At 33.0% G+C, this 27,665-nt stretch overlaps 1 protein-coding gene across 1 annotated transcript in view; it reads right to left on the bottom strand.

Annotated features, from left to right (window-relative positions):
- Positions 1–533: 533 nt before the first annotated feature.
- LOC140437246 (putative inorganic phosphate cotransporter) overlaps positions 534–27,665 on the bottom strand; it is a 99,658-nt gene continuing 72,526 nt past the window's right edge. The window contains exons 3-9 of the mRNA XM_072526652.1: positions 16,810–16,943; positions 9,844–10,162; positions 4,801–5,021; positions 4,557–4,706; positions 4,362–4,494; positions 2,948–3,204; positions 534–915 (exon numbers count right to left, since the gene is read on the bottom strand). Coding sequence (XP_072382753.1) covers positions 742–915; positions 2,948–3,204; positions 4,362–4,494; positions 4,557–4,706; positions 4,801–5,021; positions 9,844–10,162; positions 16,810–16,943 — 1,388 coding nt within the window. The 3' untranslated portion in view covers positions 534–741. The remainder of the gene's footprint in view (positions 916–2,947; positions 3,205–4,361; positions 4,495–4,556; positions 4,707–4,800; positions 5,022–9,843; positions 10,163–16,809; positions 16,944–27,665) is intronic.

Here is a 27,665-nt window from a genome sequence, read left to right as displayed (position 1 = left end):
TATTACTATTACTTAGGATACATATTTTCCATACAGCTTTACAAGATGCAGACAAAGGTACAATAAGAAAGGCATCACTCGTTCTTCAAATATGTTCAATAAATAAGTAAAGTTGATTTATAACATTGGCATAAAACTTATAGGTAGAAAATAGGAGGCTGGCTGAGAAGATACAAACTTTCCAAAACTCGATGGACAGTTGGACTCACACTTACTACTGCCCAATATAGAGATGACTTCGCTGTAATTGTTATCCTCAATGAAGATGATACTATAAGAAGATCGTATGCGAACGAGTTATCTACCAGTCAGCATAAACACATGATCAATCTTCTATTTAGTAAAAATTAAATCTATATTAATATTTCGACTTTTAATGGCAAGCTATGTTGAAATATAAGATTCGACAGATCCCAAAGATCAAGTTCCAGCATGTTATTCCTTGGCTTAGTGCTGTTAAAAATATGTATAATTTCTCCTTTATATTTTATTTGAGTCTTCCACGTGCAGGGTAATAAATAATAACATCGTAATATCTTAAAAAAGGTTTAATAAATAAATTATAGTTGTTCTAAAAAAAACCCTTATCGAATTAATTCGTAAGTCCATAGATATGTAAAAAACGTATCTAAAAATATTGATAAGACATTTCAACAAAGACAACAATTACAACAGAGCAATATCGACTTTGGCTTATCAACTATTTTGTATGAATATTCCGGAACAAAAGACAGCATAGTCTCAGGTACCATTTTGGTACATCGGTTCTTTCTCTGGAACATTATCTTCTTGTTTTGGTCGTTTGTCGTTCCATGGTTGGATTTCTCCGGAAGCTCCGAAGACGTAGAAGAGACCGGTTGTCGAGAATAGTACTGCCGCGGTGATGAAAACGATGTTCCACAGTTCTTTATCACTCTGAAAATAAACATAAATTTTAATTAACTGTCAAAAGGCAAAAAGATATTTTTGTTATTCGATATTAAAATTACTATTTTTCTTAGGAATAAGCCACAATTTAAGTTTAAAATTGATGTTTCAATTTGCACTTTGGAAATCGTTTGAAAAATACAAAACGTTAATAAATTAAACAAATTTTGTTTTTTGTTACTTCATGAAAAATTCTTCTAATAATTTAATTTTCTCTAAGGTCGCGGCATATTATCATGCACGTATAGTTTCCGGCAAGTAGCGTTTCCACTCCAGCAATTGGGCTGCGCGTTCACATTTTCGTACATAGAACGTTTCAGTTTGGTGCGGTAAAAATGTGTTCTCGCTTTTTCAAATATTTTAAATATTTTTTCGCCAGGTTTTCGTTTCGCCAGGTAGAAATTGTTTGATTTCTCTTTTTGTTTTTAGATGGCGTCGTAACGTCCGTATATAGTTATTTTGATAATTATTGTCTAGGACGAGAAAGATTTTTGTTTTGGTTCAGAGTGGTGGCTATACCGCTCTGAGGAGACCTAAAGACGTCGAAATACGTATAAGCGGCTATTCGTTTCGAATATTGGCGATCATTCTGGCTATAACTATTTTATTAACTGATGTTTTAAATAAATTAGTTGTTGTGGAGAACCATTTCCTCAGGTTTTTAACCATGGTATTCTTCTAACAATATTAATATAATATCAATTTAAAGTAGACGACTTTAAAATGATATTGCCAATATTGCTGAGTTGCGTTCCTGGGACGACCTTATTGTAAGATAGTTCATTCGTTTACATGAAATCAACTTTAACTTAAGAATATTCGTCAGAAAAATCATGGCATGTGATTCGTCTTTAAAAAGACAACCACAAAGAATGTTGAGATTAAAAAAGTCCGCAAACGGTTTAAAAAGCTCGACTTTCAATAAAAGAATACACTTATGCTAGTGTTTTAATCACTGAGAATTTTTGACCGCAACTTCACGAATCTTTGGAAGTTTTACTTTACTAGCCGATCACAAGTAACCTACTATAGACGTAGGAACCATCTGATTTTTGTAGCGGGAACATATCCTTCTTATATCCAAACGATGAGACAAGACATCACAAAGTTTTTTGTCCTGTCGAGAGTTTCCTTTAAGTATTTAGGTCTTTTTCAGAGCATATTGTTTGAATAAGCAATTAAAGTATTGTATCAAATAAATTTTCAACTATTTACTTTTGCGTATGACAAATGATTTCGATGATTAGTAGTCGTTGAGCAATTAAAATTAATTTTAATGACTATATTGATCTTCTGGCTAAACACATATTACTTAGATAAATTTTGAACCGTTTTTCAAGCAAAGGATATTCCAATCAAGAAGAATCAAAATCTGACGTTTGAGATTATTTCTAAAATAATTTTCTGCTCGCCTATTAAGCGCTTACATGGTAATTTCCACAAAGAGTTTCAATACAATATTACATGGGACAAACCCGTTGGCCCGTTTTCACACTCTTTAAGGAGGACTTGTTAGTAAAAAGGTTGCGACTCGCAATATTCCCTGTCATTTGTAAACATTTGTGGCTCTGTGGTGAATGAAAATGCTGCAATGTCAGATTAACATCGGACCATTTCCTGGTTTCCTGAATGTTTATCACTTTTTCTTTTTATTACTATCTAATGTAGTATCTAATGTAATGTAATTCAAAAGAAATCACTGCCTTAGGAAAATATTCCAGTAGAGTTAAGAAAAGTTTTGATGTATTGTTGCCGGTTAGTACAGCAGACGCTAAAAATAATAAGGTTGCGCGAATGGCGTATTCTCGCTCCGAGTCGTGAGACTTCGTATCCGCAAAACGATTCATTTATTCGGCAGCCTATCTGCTAAGTATTAGTTACTGCTACATAATATTAGTGTTATATGTCGGTAGTATTGATCCTTTTAAACGGAAGTTTACCATAATTGATTTTTGTTATATCTAATTTATTGAATAATTTATTTTCAGTTTAATAAAGTTATTTTATTGAAAATACTTACTTCTTCATAACCGCCCACTTGTTTAAACAGATCCACAGCCAAAGGCGCCAGAATAGCGGCCACATTTCCAATTGCATTAGTCATTCCCATGAGAGTACCCGCATGGTTGGGTGCGATATCTATGTGATTCACGTGGAAACCAATTAAAATACCGGTGTTGCAACCTACTGCTATAACCAACATAAATACTGTTAAGGCTTTTTCTTCTGAACCAATAAAACACAGAGTAAGTAAGGCAACAGACGGTATGAATACACCTAAAAAATGAGATAAAAAAATAGGTTAGCTAGTGTTCATGTAAAAGAGATATATTTGAATATGTTTTTTGAATACAGTCAACCAATGAGTCTTAATAAGACAACTCTATTTAGAAATCGAAAAGGTTTTTAGCAGTTGAAAATAAACAAATATGCAAAACACTAGTGGTGGTGTTTAGTAGCGAAAATACGAACACATTGGTTTTTTGTGTCAAAAAAGTTCAAATACATCTTAAAATATTATCTCGTAAATTAAAATGTTCGCGTCAATTTAATCTAATTGTACAGTACTGTGGACCACTATGTATGTGAATGTTGTATGAAATAATACATTAAGAAATAATAAAAAATAGATAAAAATGAATATGTCCTTAATTAATACTGGATATGTACTTTTTGTATATAATTTATGTAATATATTTGTTATAACTTTGTAATCTTATCTTACACAACGTCCTTAAAATTTGGTGAAATTTTAATCAACTAAATATTAGTTGGTCGTTATTAACGAAATTATTTTAGCTGACATTGTTTTTATTTAAACAACATATTCCAAATGGCACAAAAATTGTATCTGTTATCAGTTCATTCTAACAGTTAAATTAAATTTTATTTTTTTTAATTCTTACTAAAACACACTAAATTACGTTTTTCTAACTGGCACAAAACGTGTTAACGCAGGACAGCTTTTCGGTGTCAAAACATCTTACAGTTCGGAATATTATTAGAAATATAAAACTTATAAAAATAATTTATTTTTATAATGTGGTGAAAAAATAAAAATAAAGGGTGTATAAAGGCGATGGGAGAAAATATTCGTCGACGATTTCAGGATGATAACAAACTAAAACCAATTATCCGGCTCGGAGGACCAACGTATTAAGGCGACGGAGAAAATATTTATCGACTAATGTTATGTATAATCTATTTGAAAGATGAAACAATGAAATGGTCAATTTTCTGACTGTGGCTTGGAATGATACACTAAAATGGAAATGATAACAACCGGTAAGACTTTGCTTTAAACTACAGTACAAATTTTTTTTTTGATATTTGCTTTCATTAAAACTAAAAACAAAGTTTTATGCTATTTGGATTTGTAATACAAAGTGATTCCAGTATCTGAATAAAATATCGTTTAGGGCATAGGTTCATACCTATACTGTTAAATATTTTTCTACTAGCACCAACAGAAGTAATCTTATTGGTAATAAGGTAATCAGCAATAGGACTCATCACCAGATTCAACAGGCAATAGATTAGATACGGAAGGGCAGTCAAAGTACTGTTCTGTAAAAAAATAATACGTGTTGAAGATTCTACACCCTAACTTCTTTCTATCCAATACTTACCGATGCGATGTCGTATTTTAGAATTTTGTCCATGTATGTTGGTATTTCTGTAAGCATCGTCCAGAAGCCCCAGAGATCGCCGAAGTGGCACACCAAAATCGCCCAAAATGGAACTGATTTAAGGATATCTTTCCAAGGCGTCGGTAATTGCTAAATTAACAAAAAACACTAACATTGTAATAAACGATCACAACACCTATAAATCATCATAATAATATATGATAAGTTGTAGCGTTTATAATACCTCTTTTTTCTTGTTGGTAATAATGCCATCTTGAATGAACTTGAGCTCATCTTGGGAGATATTCTTGTGTTGATGTGGACTGTCTAATCCCAAGAAGATCCAACAAGCTGTCCACGTAAAACCAACGCCTCCCAATAAGTAAAAGACAGTCTGCCATCCTAGTTTTGAGCCTGAAATGTATCCCACAATGGGCATCACAATGACTGTACCAAGAGGACCACCTAAAAAATACATTGTTCTGATTTAATAAAAATATACATAACAAGTATAACCACTGTGCTACAATGGTTCTTTTGCATAAATAGGAATGTAATAATTAAAAAATTAAATCTAATCCACGATTACCTGCCAGTTTGTTGACATTCAAACAAAATAATTTATTTAGGCAAGCATAACGAATGCCGAAGAACATTCAGGAAAAATAAAAAATGAATTAGATATTACATCAAATGGAACCGGAAGAAAAGAAGCTAAAAATGGAAAGGAAGACGAAATAAGTGATGAAATTTGTGAAAAAATTAAGATCGACGGCAAAACAATGTTCCATTTTAATATACAACATTAAAAAAATGTATATTGTGGTTTTGATGTTACACCCAAATTTGATGTTATTTTCTTAAAATGTTACAAATTCAGCGACAAATTAAAACTAATTAATTATCTGTTAATCTAAGAACAATATATGACTTCCAAGTTACTATTTATAAAATTGCATCATAATTGGTTGATTGACAAACTTAATTTTTTTAACCTTCCTTGCTCACGCAAACGTCAAATAGATTTCTATTAACATCTTTCTAATTGAAGAAATTAAAATTCTACAAGTTATGACCCGACCGCGACGGGAAATACAATAATTCTATGTGGTAGTATCGAGCAGCGACAAATAATTTAGATTTTAACGAAATAATTATATTGTTCTATTTCAAAGACACTGTTGTTGGTCTACGACTTTCTTAGCTGACCTAAAATTTACCGGACTGATACTATTGGATGAAGTATTTAAAAGAAGCAAATATTAGCTGGCAAATTATAGATAGCGTCTAATATTTTTACTAAAGTATTCAAAAAGACCAATCATTTAAAAATAATTTGCAACTTATTCATTCTCATCATCATTGGTGCTACGTCGAGTAAGGGTCGACCTTCCTAAGCTGATTCCTCCATTCGGTTTTATTCTGTGCAGCTTGATACCAGTTGACAACACCCATCTACGTAGCATTCTCATCTAGACCATCCCTCCATCTCAACCTTGACCTACTTCTTCGCCTAGTTCCCTCAGGCTTCGCCAGTAAAATACATCTTGCAGGGTAGCTTTCATTTGCTCTGGCTAGATGTTCTGTCCACCGTAGGCGTCAAGTTTTTATTGCATAGTAATTATGTATATCTCTAGTTTCAGCAAATTCTTTATACTTAATGTATAGTTGTATAGTTCAAAGTTATATCGACGAAGCCAAGTTCCATTTTCATTTATTAGACATAGTACTCAAAACTCAGAACTTTCCTCAGATAAGAGAATTGTTCAACAACTTTAAAATTATAGTCACCAAGGTTAAAGTTATGTCCTATGTGTATATTTCTGTGACCTGTCACTGATGCCATGAGCCTAGTTTTATTTTTGTTGATTACCAGACCCGCGTTGGATCTCTTTAGATTTTAAATCAAGCGACAAACTCCACGTCATCTGCGGATGCTAATATTTGGGCAGATTTATTAAAAATTGTGTCTCAGGCCTCTATTTGTACTGAATTCTTCAGAATAGGTATTTTGGATTTTTACTTTAAATGTGACTTTTGATATTTTCATCGTTACCAATGTTATCGGTTTGGCAGGAATTCCGAAGTGTTATATTGTTTTAAAATAGGTGAAAGGTGGCGATATCAAATTCTCAAGGATCTGCCTTCTCTGATCTTTTCAAGCATCTGCATTAATACGAAAATCTGGTTTGCTCTTAATATTCCTGGTCTAAATCCAATTTGATATCCGCTAAGCATTTCATCAGACCATGGGGTCAGACGTGTAAAAATTATGTTAGAGAGTATCTGTACTGTTATGTACTTATGTTAGAGAGAGTACTGTGCGTTCCAAAAGCGGATAACGCTTTTGGAACAGTCAGAGCGAATGTTCCATTCCTCAAGCATTTACTCTTCTTACTATCCCCTTACTATATATTATCTTGTGGATTTGCTTGGTTAGGTGCTCACCACAATACTTCGCTCTATTTTTCGGTGAGTTCTATCCGGATTTCATCAGTTCGTTTTGCTCTGTTGTTATTCATTTTTTGGATAGCTTTAAATGTTTCCTGTAAGGTTGATGGATTGACTTCGTCCTGATTTTCATCACAGTTTAGTTGGACAGGAGAGTCAACATTATCATTATTAGTACATAGCGTATTCTTGAAATACCTCGCTCTTTTCTTTAGCATGTTCTCTTAACTAGCTACTTTCCATCCTTGTCTCTACATAGGTTTACTCTCGATTTAAATTCGTGTGCCTTTTATCTTTATGTAACACCTTGTCGCATCATTGTGGTTCGTAAGGGTTTCCAACTCTTCTATCATTTTAGTCTTATATTCTCTTTTATTTTTCGCTTTTCTTTGTTGCATGACAGTATATACATGATTTTTTATTCTAGTAGCTTCTCCGCACTCAGCAGTGAGCCAACCCGTATTAAGTCGAAACTCTTCGTTTCCTAGTATCTGATTATTGTGGGCTCGGGTTCCGTATCTAAGGTATTGATTAGCTCATTGTTCTTATACTGGTATCTTTCCGCTACTTGTTCATCTTTCTCAATTTGCAACTTATTACTGTAATGAATGTATAAAATGACGTGCAAAGAATATAAGGACAGGAATCTTTACATCCTCTCTTCTTTGGCAGCTATGTTTGATCAGAACAAAAGGTCGAAAGAAAATATAACACATAATATGTTCGCATATTCTTTGCACATAATTAAATATTTTCTATTGGAGCTGCAAGCCAATTTAGCAAAATGATAGTTTAATGACAAGGAAACAGTTCCAAGACATCGAATGTAGTACCAATGAATAGGGCGTATGAAAAAGTACTACTTTTATCCGTGTTTCTGTTCCTCGTCTTTATGTTTTTAAGTACTATATTTATTACTATTACAATAGATATTTTTGGATCGTAAAAAATCATTACCCTGTCTTCTCTATACCGTAATGTTTCAGCAAATCCAATAATTTATTTAATAATCAAAAATAAATTACATTTTATATACATATACAACAACTTTAAATTTAGGTTCTATTCTCGTCACTTAAAGCTTATACACAATTGAACTGCATGCATAATTTAAATTATTCTATTTTTAGAGCAATGTAGTATGATTCTCAGAGAAAATCTAAATCATTATGAAATCTTAGAATTATTATATACAAGAACAACGTGAAAGTAACTTTCACATCTTTAAATATGTATTCAAATTTATTATCATAAACTTGAATTTTCACCGTAAGGCTGAAATTAGGGAAGTTGGGATATAAGAGATTAGAGGAGAAGAAAATGCCAACAAACAAATGGATTAATCAGTTATTTTCTTCCAAGAAAAATAGAGATTAATTTATAAAATGTATTTTGAAAACTATATAAGATAAACTGAAAAGATAAACGTAAAACTTCACAAAAAGTTACTTATAATGATTGTCCTTCCTGTCCTGGAGTAGTTTTATATTACCAAATAAATTTGAAAAAAAACTTTGTTAATAAAGTGCAAACGTAGAAATAAATGAAAAAACAATATATGTAGTACAGTTCGAGCAGAATTGTTGAAATAGAAAGGGATCTATTATTTACGATTGTCTTTTCTTGACTGTAAATAGATCTCAGGACAAATTTGTGCAACGATAAACGGTGTAGAAAATGTGATTATAAATAAATATATATATATATATATATATATATATATATATATATATATATATATATATATATATATATATATATATATATAATAACGGATTTATTACGGCTGTCGCCGCTTCTCCGCCCCCAATTTCCATCTTTTTCTGTCATATGCAGTTGCCTCTTCTAAGTCTCTTGCCGCCATTGCTTCATCAATATCGTTGCGCCAACTTCTCCGTGGTCGTCCTCTCTTTCTTCTTTCAGGAGGGATCCATTCCAGTACTCTCCTAGGCCATCTGTACTCTGGCATTCTTTTAACATGTCCGAACCAGATTAATTGTTTTCTTTCTATGTCATCATTGATATTTCTCTCCATTTTCATTTCGTTTCTTATTTGTTCGTTTCTAACTCTCTCCAGTTTCGATCTACCGCAGCTTCGTCTCAGATAATCCATTTCTGTCGTCATAAGTTTGTTTTTATTAGCTTTGGTGACGTCCCATACTTCCGAACCGTAAAGTGTAATACTTTGAACTATACTACCGTAAATGTGTTTTTTGGTTTTTCGTCGAATTGTTTTTTGCCAGAGAAGAGAGTTTAAGGCACGGGTCGCTGCTCTGCCCTTGTTTATTCTTTCCCTGATTTCTTTCCCTGATTTCATCTGCGCTATTTCCCTTCTTGTTGAAAATGACCCCCAAATATTTGCAGGATTATAAATAAAACAAATAGTAATAAGATTGCTGCAACAAAGATGGAATTCCTTCGAAAATGTTGGGAGAAAAGAATGTTAGGATTGGACCAAAAAGTGGAATGTGGAAATAGACAGTAAACATCAATATAAAAAGAAATATTAACATGAAGAAGAGAAAATATTCAAACTTGTATGGACATGTAAGATAAGACAGTTATATGTATATATCAGAGGGATAAAAAATATCCGAATGTAGTCCCCAGATTAGAAAGGAAGATAGGTTGGCCAAAAAGGTCCTATAGACGAAGTTATTTTTAAAACGTGATATGAGAGACTGAGAATGGAATGACGATAAGATGATAAATGGGAAGGGTTTAAGAGAGGGAAGGCAGTGAAAACTGTAATATACTATGTACCAGCTACCTACTCTACATCAGCTACACAGACAACACTGGCCTTAAATAATGCAACCAAAATCTATTGCCTTACCTGCATATACGAATCCGGCGATTTTGGCTCTGCTACTGAGCGGCACCCAGGCGCTGATCAAATGGTGAATGGATGGATAGATAAATCCTTGCATCAATCCCTGAATTATTCTACAAAACATTACTCCTAGATATCCGAATTGAGCACCGCAAATAGGAATGAGTATTGAAAATAGTGAGCAAATCATCATCGCTCCGGATAAAAATAATTTTGGACCGAAGCGTTCGGCAAGTTGACCGGCTGGAATCTGGGTTAGCACGTAACCCCAAAAGAAGGATGATAACATTACGTTTTTGCTGCCTGCCCAGTCCGGATAAGTCTGAAAAAAAAAAGAATTAATATTATATCCACTCTCTAACACAGCTGAAATGGTTGAAATATAATAAGATTTTTTAAAAGGTCTGTAAAATACTCTACAGAAAAATAATTGATGTTTCCAAGTACAGTTCGTTTCATTATTTAATTTTAATTAGTCCAGCGAGCAGTAAGTATTTGAATCCGGCAATTGCTTACACTTCGACAGGGGTATTAAGGCCCGAAATATCCAGTCCGTTCTATTGTTCGACTTACATTGACAAATTTCTTTACTTAATCAAGTTTTATATAGTATTTATATATTTGACAAATGTGGTTCCTAACATGCCAAAAAAACAAGCTAATAAAAATAATATTAAATCAAAAAGCAGATGATATATAAACCTCAAATAGTAGATTAGTACTAGTAGCAAGTACTATCGGTACTCGTCTGCTGCAGTCATTCGGAAGTCAGTAATAAATGAGTATGTAAAAAAATGAAGCCGATTTTACATATTGACAAGGCATTTATTAATTACGTACACCACAGAAATACAAAAGTGTTTCACATAAAATATCTCGATAGTCAGTAGTGTAAAGAAGCTGTTCAGAAGAAGCAAGTGTGTGAAGAAGTCTAAGTAAGACCTTATACTGCAATTTATAAACGTACAGTTGTAAGAGACACTAAAATCCGAAGTAAACAGTATTTAGATGGATATAATGTGAGTAAGATAATGATATAATGTGGACATTTTAGAGCGACAGTTAATGAAATGCGTATAAATGTGAATTGTGATCGCCAATGTCTGATAATGCATGCTATCTCAAGAATAAGGTTTGTAATAAATTAGTAATATTTCTGAAAGCAATCAACAAAAACTTTTAAAAAATGAGTGGTAATTTAGACTATCACGTCAGACAACTTTGCTGTACAAGTGTGATTTGGCACATATTATATTAGTGATGCCGTATGAATGATCTGTTACATAAGAAAAACATTAAATATTGGTACAGTTGATAATACTTTGGAAAACATTAGTAATTTGCTGTATGACGTTTTCATTACTTTAACTGTTTCGGCAAATGAATCACAAATGTATCTCAATTAGCGTAAAAAGAGATAAATCTCAATAAAGTAAATGAATACTATTTTAAAAATAGGAAAGATAAGTGTACTTTAGATAATATTTACACCATGATATCCGCAATTACTACATTGGCAAATTTGAAATTATTATATGTATTAGCAGCTGATTACTAGGTATTGCTTTTATTGATGGCAGTTTTGAGGATAAAAGATTATATAAAACAATGATTTAGTTGATGCGCAGATTATTGAAAATTGCTACGTTGTGAGGAAGATATGCAATCAATAAGGCAAATAACATAAAATCTTCATCAGGCATTAAATTTCTTAATGTCATTAATACATAATGGCATAATTAACATTGGATAACAAACTGCTTTTATATAATGCGATCCTTAAAACGATTTTAACATATAAAATACAGCTATGGGCACCGCTAGCAACTCTAGAATATTGCAACATCCTAGAATGTTTTCAGAAGCCTACTGACAACTAACAAATAAGTAACACGTAGTGCATTTGTCTTGCGAATGTAATGTATAAAATAAACAAGTAACGACAGGTTCAATCTTGTCTTATACGAGAAGCAAGTGTGCATTACATCGCTCCAGGAATCCAAAAGTTATTTGTGGTCACGAGATGTACACGCACTTATCAATTAAAATAATTCTAAAAAGCAATAAAAATGTAAGATTTTGTACTCAAACTAAAGTATAACTACCTATTTAAAATGCATAAACTATTACTGTAAATGTGTTTAATATTTTGGCCGATATAACTTTTTTTTTAGTATACATTGTGGTATTTAAGGTGTTAAAACATCAATATTTTACAGTCGCGTTTCCCCAGTGCGAGAGAGAAAACTGACGAAAAGCAGTCCCTGCATCTCTGTCTAATGGGCCGGGTTTATCGACCACGTAACCTTCTCATCGGTCATTTAGGTCACGTGGTCGATAAACCTGGCAAATTAGAAAGAGATGCAGGGACTGCTTTGCGTCAGTTTTCTCTATCACACAGTGGCAACGGGCTAGTATTGTAACGATCAGTCTATCTTGTATTATATGTCTATGGATGTTCTTATATTACTATGGCATGTTTTTGAGGTTTATGTGGACATAAACTCAAAACATGCCATAGTAATATATGAACACGCTAAATAAAATAATGATATTTTAAAATAATTGTATATTCAATGTGTATTGAATTCAATTTTCATAAGAGATGACAATAACTTCCTACTAAATATGGCTTAGTCTTGTACAAAACATACTTACAAATATACTAAGTAAATGGATTCCTTAAGGGTAGTGGTGAGCTATAGTGATGTAGCTGATTGTGAGAATTGACTATCTCGTATACATCAGTATTATGGACTCACATTGGCAACCTTTTCATCATTTCTCAACATAATGATATGTTGCCAATTACAAATCGCGGCTTTTTGCACTTTTTTATTAAATAATCATATTGTGTGAACTGTGTGACCGAGAATGAGACTTTATAATTATTTCTTGTTTTCTAGAGGTTGGTAGCACAGTTCACAGCCCAATAGAGGAGGTCACTTCCAGTAATTTGGCCTCTGAATCACTCTATCTTTTTTGTCTCGCTCTGGATATAGATTATTTAATGAACACAACGACCACATTATTTGAAGTTATAATGAGTTAAAAGGAATAGGATAAAAGATTAGCAGTGAAAGAATAATGTCTACTGCACACTACACGAAAACGATTCTAATAACAAAACTATTTAGTTTAAGCAAAATTAAAGTAACTCTCTAACTAAATAATCATTTACAAAATAAAGTTACTTTCTCATGGATGAGAGATACAATATTTCTCATACAATTTTTAACGCAAGGCGAAAATACAGTAGCTGGCACTTGCTTGTAACTTATCTGATTTTTTTTTTAAACGATAATTGTACTATTTGTTTTCTTATTAAACTAAAAATCTTGAAGTTCAATGTAATAAGATAAACTAATGGAAAATTTTGTAATAAACCAAGGACTCTGTGGAGTCGATAGTATTCTTCAACAAGGTTCTGTTTATGAATCGATTATTAGGCAAGCGCCCATCGGAAGAATTATTAACTCAATTGATAATTCTTGTTAATCTACGAGGTCTACGGCCTTGCACGTCTAAAGTGTAACAGACGAGGTTATTGATTTTTAACAATTATATAAAGCTTTTGGTCGTTAACATTATCCGATTTACATAAAATATACGAAAAATAATCAAACTCATTTATCACGAATTTTAAGGAAGTGGTTATGACGATATCAGGTGGGAAAGAGGTGGGTTTGTAAAACGACAACGCATGAGATTTTTAATTTCGAAAATACAAAAGAAAATTTAAAATACACACAAAAAATCAAAAATTTGCGAATTTTATCTTTGTTTATGCTCATCGCGTGGCATTGTTTTATAATTTGCCTCCTTTGATAACATATTTTCACTTTATAACTGAAATCATGACTAGATGTAAAGTCAAATTGCACCCCCATATGTTTTTCTCCTATTCAACTGTTTCAGCTATATTTTGAACCTCTTATATTTTAGTTTTGTATTTTATTACTATTATTTATTGTACTTATTGTACCGTAGCCAAATCCTGTACGTCAGTTGTTTATGTGAAAAAAAACTATCACTGGAGACAGAAACACGTATCCGAAGAAAGAAGGAAGCTAATGAACATGAGGGATTAGAGTGTTGATACTAGCATACCTTCAATTGCTTCTTGAGGGAAAACTGATAGAATAATACTGCTAAGCGGACTACTGCTATCAGAAGTACTACCTATGATAAAATTACAAAAAGAGCAAACCTGCCACTTTTTTCTCGAAAGTGGAAGATACAAAACTACTCTAATGGGGATTAAAATAATAGTAATCCCATGACCTACTCTACAATATGATGTCTGAGAATGAAAGAGAAAATAGAGCTGTAAAAAGGCCCTTATAAAATTTTTGTGTTCTCCTCGATGAGAAGTCCCTTCATATGAAAAATAACTGTCTTGAAGAAAAACATACCTAATGGAAAATTGTTAAGGCTGAACAACTATATAAATCCAAACGTGTACTGATGTAAATCCACGAACAAATAGGAAAGATCTCAAGATTCGTCATTAGTCCGTCTTGATACAAGCAAAACGAAAATGTTTTAAGGGACGGTAACTGCGTAGTGAGGAGAAATTATTGTTCTTCGATTAGAAAGCTGATGGCTTTTATCTAGAGCACAGAACTTCTTGGCTAAGTTTAATGAAAAGATCTGGTACGAAAGTCCCACGACAGAGTGTCAACGATAAGTAGTGTCTTTGCCTGATGATCTTGTCATCAAAAACAAACAATTACTATTGATAGAGAAAAGAGATGGCAAATGCAACCGTAAAACAATGAATAACCAACATACTAAAAGAAAACATCAAATGGACACCAAGCAAAGAGGAAGATATTGAGGAAAACTTGAAGAGAATGAAAAATTTATTAAAGAACGTCCAGGAAACAAGATTGGGTGTATTAAAACCAAAAACAAAATAAGAGTGGATGACAGATGAAATACTGAACCTCATGGACCAAAGAAGAGAAACAACTACCCCAAGTCTAGACTACAAAAAGGGAGAGGATAAAAATAACACGGGCAATACACATGGCAAACATGGAAAAGTACTTGTACCCGATGAGGTGAGTGTTGAAATACTAAAGTTCCTGGGAGAAAATGAATTATAGCACTCACTGTGTGATCTCTTTAACACAATTTATGACACGGGGATATTACCAACTGATTGGCTGAGTCAACTTTTGTCACGTTACCAAAAATTACCGTACAACGACAATCAACAACAGGATGTTAGAAGAGAGAATTTTCTATGCTCCGTTCGGATTTAAGAATGGCTTGGATACGAGAGAATTCGTACCAATGATACAGAAATATGTGTACATATGAATGTGTATGCAAAATGTATACATCTGCGCCGAGTTCATTAGAGATTAAACCACATACACTCTCGTGATTATTTCCTAGTTGTCCATAAAGAGAGGTTTTCCATTTTGATTTTAGTGCTTGCAACCCGCTTCTTTAAATGGTTATTCTAGACAATTTCAGATATATTATGATCAAGTGTTGCAATCTCGTCACCATCGTCTACACCATCTTCCAAGTGCAGTAGAAAGAACGACATGATCGCGGAATTTAGGAGGACGAGGACTTATGGATATAAGTGAGCAATTGGAAAAACAGATTACTAATTTAAGAACTTATTTTGAGATGCAGGCTGGGACATCTACTCTACATCGCGCGATTTGAGTAGTGGACGAACAACGCCGATCAAACGGAGGGAACTAGAAATGCACATAAACCATCTAAGAACAAAAAAATGCGTATCTGGATGAGTAAACCTCTGCACGGACGAGATCCCAATGAAGTCAGTCAAGACTATATCGACAACACAACGTCGAACTACTGGTTGACATTAGGAAAGATGTTCCTGATACAGAAGGTTCATTACTTGTCATTCAGGATCAGGTTCTACCAACCAAAAATTACCTGAAATATATCGTCCCTCAGGTCCAAAACGAAAAATGCCGATATGTATGTCACGCCCAAGAAACCATCAACATCTTACCGGGGGCTGCCAGGCATTTGCTGCAACTGAATGTAAGAAACGGCATGACTCAGTAGGGAAGATCCTTCATGTTACCAATACGTTCCTGACAGTTTGCTTGGGAATTACAGCTACAAGCTATACTGGGATCGTACTGTGCTCACAGACTAAACAGTAGCACATAATAGATCAGATCTTGTACTAGTTAATAAACTAATGAGTCAAACAACAAAACTAATCGATGTGGCGATACCTAACAAAAATAATCTGCGTGTTAATTACAATGAAAAGATCGCCAAGTACAGAGATCTGGAAATACAAATAAGAAGACAATGGATAATGGAAAGTACCCAGACGATACGTATTATTCTTTCTACTACTGGAGTCATTCCGAAGAACCTCCTAGAAAACATCAAAAAGCTGGGTCTAAGTGAACATCTCTATAAGACCATTCAGAAAGCTGTACTACTCTCGACGTCCAGATGCCACCAGAGCTCAATCGTTTTGAAACCGTAGGTATCTGGGATGAGTGAATTTTCCCCTTAGAGGGAGTGTGAGTCGTATAGCTAAATCTGGATAATAATATAATAATATGCACTATAAATAATTGAAAAATACTTTTAAAAACAATTACACAACTTATAAACAAACTAATGTGCTATTAAGATTTATTTTAAAATATTCTCCATATAATTAAGTTATGAACAATGGGCTGGTTAAAAATAGCTGAAAAATTTGAAGAAAAACCGAGTAACATTATGCGATTCTAAAAATAATAATAATCCTAATTGTGGGATCAAATCAGACATGCTTCTACAGGAACCTATTAAGAACATAAATATTGCTATAAATTTGGTACGGCTATGCTTCCTGTAGTTGAATTATGTGTAATTATTTTATAGACTTCATTAAATTAATAGTATGTTTTGTTTTATTTCTTTGGTACACGAAAAAATTACATTATACTGAAACAAACAACTTACGGTGACTCCCTCTGGTGGTGATGTGCTAACCATGGCAATAACGGCTAAATTTAAAATATTTCTTAATCCATACGCTAAAACATTTACACTAAAGAGCAGAAGGTACTGCACATGCCTCTTTCCAAAAAATTGTTCTGAAACAAAAAGAAAACATTTATTTGTATTTGTATTTGTATTTGTATTTTACACAGTATTATTTACATTTTTAGATTTTTATTAACATTTCTCCTTATCCTCATACCCATCTTTTATACTCCTACATATTTATTTGCTCAATAGCCTTTGTAGACTTAAGAGTATGGTCTATCTTTCACATTATTACATTTCACAAATTTTACATCAAATTGCTTACATAGAATTTTCATTATATTACAATTGACAAAAACAATATATTTTCTTTTTTGGCTGGTTTTCAGTAGGTGGATGACACTCCTTTTTCCATTTCCAAAGACCATTTCTATCCTTATCCCTCTTTTAAACATACCTCAACCATCGCAGCCTTTGTGCTCCTACGAAATAATAATAATGTTTCGCACCTCACACAATAATTCTAATTCGTTATTTATCTTTCTTTCCCACTCTTTTTCAGTCCTTTTTCCTCCGTAGATTCCTGTCAATATTTTTCTCTTGCACCTGATCACCCATGTTTTACTGGCATGAGTTACTGTTAATCTAATGGCAGTTTTGCTTAGTTTTATTATTGTCCTTCCAGATAGGTACATATTTTGACTTATCATTCTTAGGCTTTCTTGTTTTTGTTTCCTTTCATAATTCAGCTTTTAATTCGTCAATATTTAGAAATCGAATAATGTCACAATTATAGGCAATTGGTAACTTTTTCAAATATATATTCTGTTTACTCGTCGTTTGTTCTGTTTAGTCTTAGATAGTTAACCTGTGTTTTACAGCGCTGCAACTGTTGCAGAAGTCCTAAAAGTAAATGTTTTGGTCTTGTTTCAAGCTGTTGAGAATAAATAGTATGTACTACTAACCAAATACCTCCTTTGTTGATGACTCCATTGGTTATCAATATGTATTTGTTTAAAAATGCCTGTATTAGTTTGACGTCCAAATGAGGTTGTAAAGTTTTGATAACATGATACGGAACAGGTGGTTCATTAGGTAAATAATTTAGTGGAGAAAATTCATGCTAGTTATTATATAAACATAAGTACGAAATACGAGTACATATAATTATTATTTTAGCGACATTTAACTTTCTGATGCCGAATAAATGTATAACAAGGTCAATGTTTATTTAGTCACAAAACGTAGAATTCTCGAACTCATTGGCTATCTACAAAGATTAAAAATTAAATCAAATTGTAAATAACTCGTCGAATTAATGAACAACATTACAGGAATTGATATAGAAAAAAAATAATGAATAAAAACAAATCAGAGGTCTTAGGTCAAAAATAAATGATGAAAGTATTGTGAACAATACAATATCCGAATTATTAACTATTACCGTGGAATGGTGAAGCATATTAACGTTTCAACGCTGAACATCACCAAACTATCTTTACATATCTCCTTCATTTGGGCATCAATCGGCGCCACCCCTAGACTTCCCCTAATATATTCATTCTTAATTTTATCCTTTTTTGTCACTCCACACATCTATCTACGCTTTCTCATTTCCGTCACATGCATCCGTTGTTCCCTTTCTTTTTGACTACCAAATATATCTGACCCCTACACCAATGAAAATAAATAAAGACTAAGCACCGAGCCTTGGTGCAATCCTAGTTTCACATGAAATTTATTAATCTCTCCCACACCTGTTCTAACACTAGTAGTTACTCCCTAATACATTCTCACAATATTTATATATTGACCAGGGACTCATTTCTTATCGAGTGTCCACCACAGAACTTCTCAATCAATGAGCGTTTACCGTAAATATGAGCGAATGTTTTTTATTCCTGTATTTTTCAATCAACTGCCTTATAATGAAAATTGTATCTGTTGTTGATTTGCCTTACATAAAGCCAAACTGATTATCGAATATTTCTCTGAAGCATCACCAATATATTAAATTGTCAATGTGAGATATCTTATTTAAAAAAAGAGACGAGTTTAAAAATCTGGATTACGATTATAAAGAACTTAGCCGGAAGCCATTACGAAAGATTTAAATCCTAACAATGAAAACAATTTCCGAGATTTGACATTGACCATGAGGTGAGTGGGTGGTGATATTTGCACTTGTTTATGACAGAGGCAGACATACTCGAAACATGATATGAAAACGATGACAGTCCCGTACAATTGTTCAATTAATATCATAGATAGGCCAGTGTCTCAGTTAACATCCAAAGCATCCATAAAAATAGTTAAAAGCAGAAGAAAATAGCAAATTGTGTTTTGCGCAACTCGCTACAACCAGAACAAGGATTTTGAACTACTTGAAGTAGAAGTAGAACTGTCATATAAAAGTGGCTATGACGAAACTAATATCTTATAATCAGCGAATCGTTGATATTTGTTGTAATTAGTATAAGTATATTAGACGTAATATATTCTTATCATTTGCATACGTCAACTGGATATTCCCCACTGTATATCAAATCGACGAGACATCCAATCTTCGAACACGTGAACAGGACTAATCTCGAGGAACTTCGGCAGCCTGAACAGATTTAGATTAATCATTATTAACCTCTTAAAACATCTGCACAAATTTTAACATTTGTTCAAGGCCGTAAGTGATTTATTGTTTAAATAAAAGGCAACCACGCACACCAGAGTGAGAGGTAAAAAATAAATGAATTTATTCATCTTACGTAATATTACGATAGTAATATTTGAATATTTTTTAATAAATAATTAAAATTTGACCGTATAAGATTTGATATTTTTATTTGGTTTGTTATACCTAAATAATAGTTTGTAAAAAGTAGATGAGAACGATGAGTCGAAGTTATTTTCCAGAAATATACAATTAATTATAAATCCAGAGTATTAATTTGATATAAGTCTTCTTCTCATTGCGCCGTCTCCTTTCGAAGGTTGGCGATCCAAATGGCAATTGTAGTTTTGGAAACTGCTGCGCGAAAGATCTCTGCGGATGAGCGATCGAACCATCTCCTCAGGTCTTTCAGCCACGAGTTCTGGCGTCTTCCTACTGATCTTTTGCCCTGTACCCTGTACTTTTCCTTCCAGTATAACTTGAAGTAATTCATATCTTTCGCCTCTCAACACATGACCCAAGTATTGCATTTTCCTCTCTTTGATTATTCTTAGTAATTCTTTTTGTTTACACATGCGACGAAGTACCTCAACATTAGTAACTCTTTGTACCCATGGAATCCTCAACATTCTCAACATTCGTCTGTATATATAAGTATGATATAAGTTGATATAAGTATAATACTACTAATTACTATTTAAATGTAAATAAGCCACAATTAAAGGTTAAAGTACGTTTATTGACGTTTCAATTTTCACTTCGGAAATCGTTCTCAAAATACAAACAGTAAATTAAACAAATTTTGTTTAAATACAATATTTCACGCGGAATTTGGGCTCCATTCTGTCAAAATTTTTAATATATCTGACAACAACCTGCATTAAGGAGTGTTAACCCGAATAGCCTGGAACATTTTATCTACAATACCACAAGAACAGATTATCAGGTACAGCAGAATAAACTGATATTCTTGAATCTGACTCATTGAAAAATAGTATATTAGTTAATTTGGATATAACCAGTATCTACCAAAGTAGGTAGTCTCAAAGTTCGATCGTTTAGAACCTAGCCAGAAGAAATATTAACATCGTAAACATAACAAAAAAAGGCAAACAAAACTTGTGCAACAATAATTATTGTGGAAAGTTTTCTTACGACTGCCTTTAAAGAAATGTAAAATTATTCTAAATAAGAAAATGCGAGTTAATGGGTCAAGTATTAATGATTATATTTCGTTAAAATGTATTATCAGCAAGTCCGATAGTTACAAACATACAAGAAAAATGAAATCGGATTGAAAAAGATCTTTGTGAAGATGTCAACACACTAATTTCGTAAGTGTAAGTCATAAACAAATAATATGGTAATAAAAATATTTAGGAACACTTTAATTTCCCTAAAAGATAATTTAAAGCAAGTAAATGTTCTGATTTTATGAAAAGATTAATTTATATTTAAAAAAATAAAGAATTCAATACTGATACTGTCCACCTCTTTGTACATTTTAAATCAGTGTTTGACTTATGACAGCATGTTACTTAAAATTTAAACTATATGAAATCATTAATGGGCATAACACCCTCGACAAGACTAGTGAAAGCGATAATGAATCCGGCATTAAATGCGAACCCTCGACAAGACTAGTGAAAGCAATAATGAGATCCGCAGAGTGCAAATAAAAGGTTTACTACAAAAGAAGCGTTTGCTTCCTTACAAAAGGTCACAGAAAATATCTAAAAATTAATAGAAAAATGAAGTAGTGACATCAATTTTAAACTGCAGACTAAAAAACGCCAGTTTTTTTGACCCCAGAACTTTTTTCTACATGTATAGGCATTGCTTCACAGAAAAAAATTCTATCCTTCCTCAATAAAACGACGTTTAATAAAAGTCCTTTTTCCTATTTTTCGCAAACACTGTGCTGTAAATTTTTTCTATGCAGTTTTAGGTATATGCAATGGTACATTTAAAATGGTCTATGTAGTAAGTTCTAGGACCTATTTTAAGCAAGATTTCGATTTAAAATCAGACAAAATTTTCTACTTTTAACAATTTTTGCGGCTTTTTGTTTAATTTCTCATTATAACGTTTTGCGGGTACATTTACGAATAGTCATTACAAAGCTTATTTTCTGTACTTTAAGGTAAAATATTCTAGGACTAACGGTAACCAAGATATGGTTCGTCAAGGTGTGATGCTTGCAACGATTTTTACTAACTTTTACGGATATATTTCTAACCTATAACTTCTTTCCTTTTACATTTAGGTAAATACAAATCGTTGCAAGCATCACACTTTAACGAATCATATCTTGGTTACCGTTAGTCCTAGAGTATTTTATAGTAGATTATTTTAAAGTACATAAAATAAGCTTTCTTTTTTTGTAATGCCTAAGGTACAAGAGAACAAAGTTGTAATGAAAAATTTAAAAATACCCGTAAAAAGCATTAGAAAAAGAAAATTTTCAAGAACCGTATCTTGCTTGAAAAGTTCCAGAACCTTCTACTATCTGCTATAGACCATTTTCAAGGTAATTTATTTTTATTTCAATTAAATGTACTATTACTTAAAACTGCGCAAAAAAAGGGAAAATGGTCCAAAAATGGTGTGAGTGGCGAACTTTGAAAAATCGTATCTTGCATACTGCGAATCATAAAGACTTTTACAAAACGTCATTTTGAAGAGGAAGGATAAAAGTTTTTTCTGTAAAGCAATGCCAATACCTATACCAACGTGGAAAAAAGTTATGGGGCAAAAAGGAAAAAATCGCGTTTTTCGTGTTTTTTTAGTTTGTTTTTTGAATAAATTTTTGTCAAAAAAAATTATGTTTGACTTTAAAAAGTGAAATTTCGATAGGAAATTCAAATTTAAACAACTTTTCTGTAGATGCATATATACGAGAAGTGCATAGAATTCATCCAAATGCACCCTAATGCATAGGGACTAATTCACCACTTTCTCAAAAACGCACCCTTTACATGATAGCCCTCCACGGTTTTCTTCATATTTGGGAGTCCAGTGACCATATAATACAATAAAACCCGTATTGCAAACTAACGATATTTCGAAGACAGATGCAAATTATCTGTTCATATCCAATGACAAATTTTAAGAAGAATGCTTGGTGCAATCTCTGAAAACAGCATTTTGCGGCTTTATAAATTTGAAATCTATGTATGAGCAACAATACATACATGCATACATACAACAATTGTTCAGGAATATACCAGACACGCTGACGTTTTTTCACGTTTTCAATTACAGCATAGCATGCATGCTGTCTCCCTCATTTTGGGTGTGACTCTTCTCTAAAAATCTATGAGTAATACTAACTTGGAAACAGATAGCTGCATAATCGAACATTGAAAATATGATGTGGATTGTGTTTTGGCCACCACAGTTATCCGAATAGAAGATAAGTGATTTAATTCCCTTAATTAATTAATGATATGGTTTCAGCTGATATCAATAAAACTACACCCACGTTTTCTGCAGGTATTTTCCATTTCTGCCTACTCTATGCTACACTTTTAGTCGTCCAAAGCTTCAGTCAAGTTCAGCTATTGGTTTTCAGTTTTTAGTTGCCATTCTTGCATTATAAACTTGTTTCTAGTCAAATCGTTTTATCATCATTCTGGCTTTACAACCCTGCGTGGGTCCTAGCCTCCTCCAATCGTCCCGATCCATCGCCTTCCTTCGCCAAGCAAGTATTCCCATATATGTCATGTTTCATCGATGTTATCAAGGTGGGTATTCGTTGTTCTAGATGTTCCTCTGACCAATGGATCTATTAAGGAGCGTTTTTCTAGCTGGGTTAGTTTGTTTCATCCGCATTAAATGTCCTACTCACCTCAAACGTCCTATTTACATGTACTTTACGATGTCTGCTTCCTGGTATATTCTATAAAGTTCGAAGTTGTATCGTCTTTTTCACACTTCATTGTCATTCACCGCTACATGTTCGTCTTAGTACTTTTTTTAGAAAGATCCTAACATGTTTTCACTACTTTCACAAATTTATTAACTGCTTCGATGACGTCGTTTTCTATAACCAGTGGTCGTAGGATTTGTGGTTGCGTGCTTATTTTCACGTACTTCGTTTTGTTGGTGTTTATTATTAGGCCTATTTATGTAACCGCTTCTTTAAGTGCTACATATGCTCCTCGTACAGTGTTTTTCGTTCTCCCAACAATATTGATATCGTTAGCATGGGCAAAGATTTGCACTATTTTGTTTATATTGAACCGGTGGTTGTGACATACGTAGGTATTACTTTTTCCAGAGTCAGGTTGAACATTATATAGCAGGGAGTCTCCCTGGCGCAGTCCGTTTTTTTAAAGGTTCAGACAGTTCCCCCTGGATTCTTACTCTACACTCAACTTTTACAAAAGTTAATTTTGTTAAATTTACAAATTGATTTGGTACTCCTAGCTCTTTCATTACTCTGAATATTTCTCTTATATTTACAGAGTCGTAGACTGCCTTGTAGTCTATAAATATGTGGTGAGTATCTACGCCATATTCCAGTGTTTTGCTTTAATTTGTCTCAGGGTTGCAATCTGTTGAATTGCCGAAGTCAAATCGTTTCACCTTTTGATAATTAAATTCATTAAGCGTCCCCATCATGTTTTCGTTAGGATATTTTCTAATTTATCTAAATTGCTGTTGTTAAGGATGTTTGCGATTTATATAATATCAATATTGGACCCAAAAAAGCAAATATGCGTGTTTTTCGAGTTTTGTATTTATTACGTTTTATTACGTATCGTGATCTGATTTTACGCTGTAAATTTCCGGGTTGTTTTCTTTACATGCTGTTATCTGACCCCGGATGTACGTATTCATCCACAGTCTTAATACTGACGTTGTTTATAATATAAAAAGGATATAGTATTTGTCCTTGTACTAATTATTGTTTTATATGTACTCTTTTTCGTCCTATATATTGTTTGTACTAATGATACACTATTTTTCGCAGTTATAACCTGCCTGTGAAGAAGATATATTTAAAATCACTGTTAATTATCTTGTTCTAATAATTGTAGAGTGTTCAAAACAATTATTAACTTAACTTGTTAGTTCTAACATATTATCGGCGTTCAAGTTTTAAAGTTGACAATATAGGAACACGGCGACGTAAGCGATTACCAGAATAAACATAAAACAAATTCTAAAAATATTAATTAAGACCTTGTTTACCATTTGCCCCGGGACAATTCTTTAAACCCAAATATACTTAATTTACTGTTAAAGATGATAATATTATTTTGAAAATGTTTGCAATTCCTTTCAACGAATAAAAATAGATTATGATCTTAGTAAACAACGATACCTATCCCCATGTACAAAAGAATATATCAAGTGTTTTCCTGCTCAGACAAACAACGTTATCGTTTACAATTCGACACCAAATATTATAACCTTATTAATATATTTTTATGTTAAGTATGTTGCTATTCACGTTATCCAAGTGCAAAAGTAATAAGAGAATTTTTAAAATTTAATTTAATATAACTGTAAAGATAATGTCATTCGTGAAAAAGACAAGAAAATGCCGTTCGGTAAAGCGACATGAATCTCGTTATTTACAGACCAACAAACGAAATAGATTTCATCTTTGTAGAAGCTACACTCTTCTATAATCGCTTGTTTATTAAATATCGCGAAGCCAACAAAGATATATATGATAAAACGATTGATGGTAAAATACTATAAGGACAGAGCTAGAAGTACAGATACACGACGTAGATGCAAGGTGGAGAACACCAAGGACTGGATAAAAAATAGAAGAGTAGAATGGAACGATCATATAAGCCGAATGACAACAAATAGAGTAGTAAAGATGGCAGGAGACGGTTCTCCAATAGGAAGATGATCAGTAGGAAGACCACGAAAACGATGGAAAGACAACTTACTCGAGGCACGTTAAAAAAGAAACAGAGTCATGTCTACATAAAAAGAAAAAGAAAACATTTACAATGTAGGCAAACCTGGCCTCAATTCGAAAGCTTTGCCACGAAAAACTCTTACGCCAGCCGTGAGTTAGTAGCATCTGGGCCTAAAAGAAGCAAGTATCGTATCACTGCCTTACCCTGTGCTAAAACGACTGGCAGCTACTGATTGTCCATTCTTGTTATTGGTAAAAGCAAGAAACCTCGTTGTTTTAAACACGTTGATATGTCTGCGATGCCTATCGTTTACATTTCGCAAAAGAGTGCTTAGAGTGATAGTACAATTCTCATGGAATTGTTTATGTAAACTTTTATATCCTCTGTTAAAGCCCATCAATTAAAAGAGAGCAAAAGTGTGAAAACAACTCAATCAATGTTGGAATGAAAAAATCTGTCCTTATAAAACTACGTGACCTAGCCGCTCGTAAATGGCTAGACTTGCTTCGGCAGACGAGAACTAAAGTTTTTTTAAGCGTTAGTAATATAATTAACACTTAACAAAAATTTCAATTTTCGTCAATATTGTATCTAGAATATGTTTTTTCTTCAAACGTCAAATAATGATGACATTACTTATCTAACTTGATCCTGTCAAAGTTTGATGTCTCCGCCGGCAGCAGTTTTTTTTCCCATTTCTTTACGGCGGAGGGAAAAATGTTGTCATGGCAACAATATGAAACTTGTTACAAAGCAACAATACAAATGTCATTAACAACAATTAACCATCATTTTTATTTATAGTAATATTAAAAGTACAATTAGTTAATGAGGCATTTTCAAAATTGAAACCGTGCAAAAATGTTCCCGACTCTTGATACGCATTGGTAATTGTTGATGATACTGATGGTCGAGAACAACTTTCAGCAATCATTCCCGATGTTGGCGAATCATGAGGGTTTAAAATTTTTTGAGCATTATCGTTCTTATCGGACTTGGAGGGCCCCAAACGTGTTACTGCATCATTAGCCGCGGACTCAATTTCGTTTAGGTTTTCCATTTTCGCACTAAATTTGCGCTTGAGGTTGCAACAACAATAAGCTGTCTTTAATAATTGCAAACAACTGTCAAACAACTGTAACCAGGGAGACGCAAATCCCACCGACGACTTAATTATTTTAATTTCTAACATCTAGACGACTTTGATAGTTGTCACAGCTAATTTCGAGTAAAAATAGCGTATGAATTGTACTATTTATGGTTGAAAATTGCTACGTTTGAAGAAAAAGTGTTACTGCAAACACTGATCTTTTTTGTTTAATTCCTATTTGTCATTAAATATATAAATACATATGTAGGTATGTAAATATGGCTTTCATTCAGCCGTGGATAAATATGTACGGCTATATTAATACAGTTCGATTATCCGAAAAAACCGATTTTCCGAACACCCATGTCCCCCAATTAGTTCGCATAATCAACGATCTACTGTATAAATATCATATTAATGCCTAATCTACATTATAGTACATTACTTAAAAGATATTCAACGAACAGTAACAATTTTTAACGAACAAGAAAATTGGTCTGAATGTCAAAAATATTAATTGGTTGATAATGGACAGCATTTTCTTAACAACATTTAAACCCAGCATAACTTTTATTGATATATTTTGATGTGAATATATTTTTAGTTTTTAAGTTGAAGATGAAGATCCACTACTTGCAGGAGCAAGAAACAATCCACGATTAGAATCTCCTTCAATTCAAGAATGACGGGACACAATAAAACATTTGAAAATAACAAAACTTCGGGAAGTGAAGGTATACCTGCACAACTTATTAAATGTGTGGGCTATAGTCTTACTAATCAGATACATAAAATAATAATCAGAGCTTGGAATAAGTAACAAGTCTCGGAGGCGTAGTGTATCGCATAATCGACGCTCTACTGTATATAATCAGAGCTTGGAATAAGGAACAAGTCTCGGAGGCAATTATTGGAATTTCTGTTACACAAAAAGTGTGACGCTATAGGGGTATAACTCAGAATATTTCCGAGTGTCCCAGATGGCCGCCAAGGTGTGTATTCAGATATCTGAATCTTCTTGGCGCATATAAAAGTGGTTTTAAATCTGGTCGATCAACAACAGACCAGATTTCTGTGTTGAGACAGATACTGAAAAAAAAACACAACGAATTTAACATCGATAACTACCACCTCTTCATATACTTGAAATCAGCCTATGATAGTTATTATTAAATATTAATAA

This window comes from Diabrotica undecimpunctata, chromosome 3 (assembly GCF_040954645.1).
Source record: "Diabrotica undecimpunctata isolate CICGRU chromosome 3, icDiaUnde3, whole genome shotgun sequence".
Classification (NCBI taxonomy): Eukaryota; Metazoa; Arthropoda; class Insecta; order Coleoptera; family Chrysomelidae; genus Diabrotica; species Diabrotica undecimpunctata.
The sequence above is the reverse complement of the archived record's forward strand: the minus strand, read 5'-3'. Positions and strand labels throughout refer to the sequence as shown.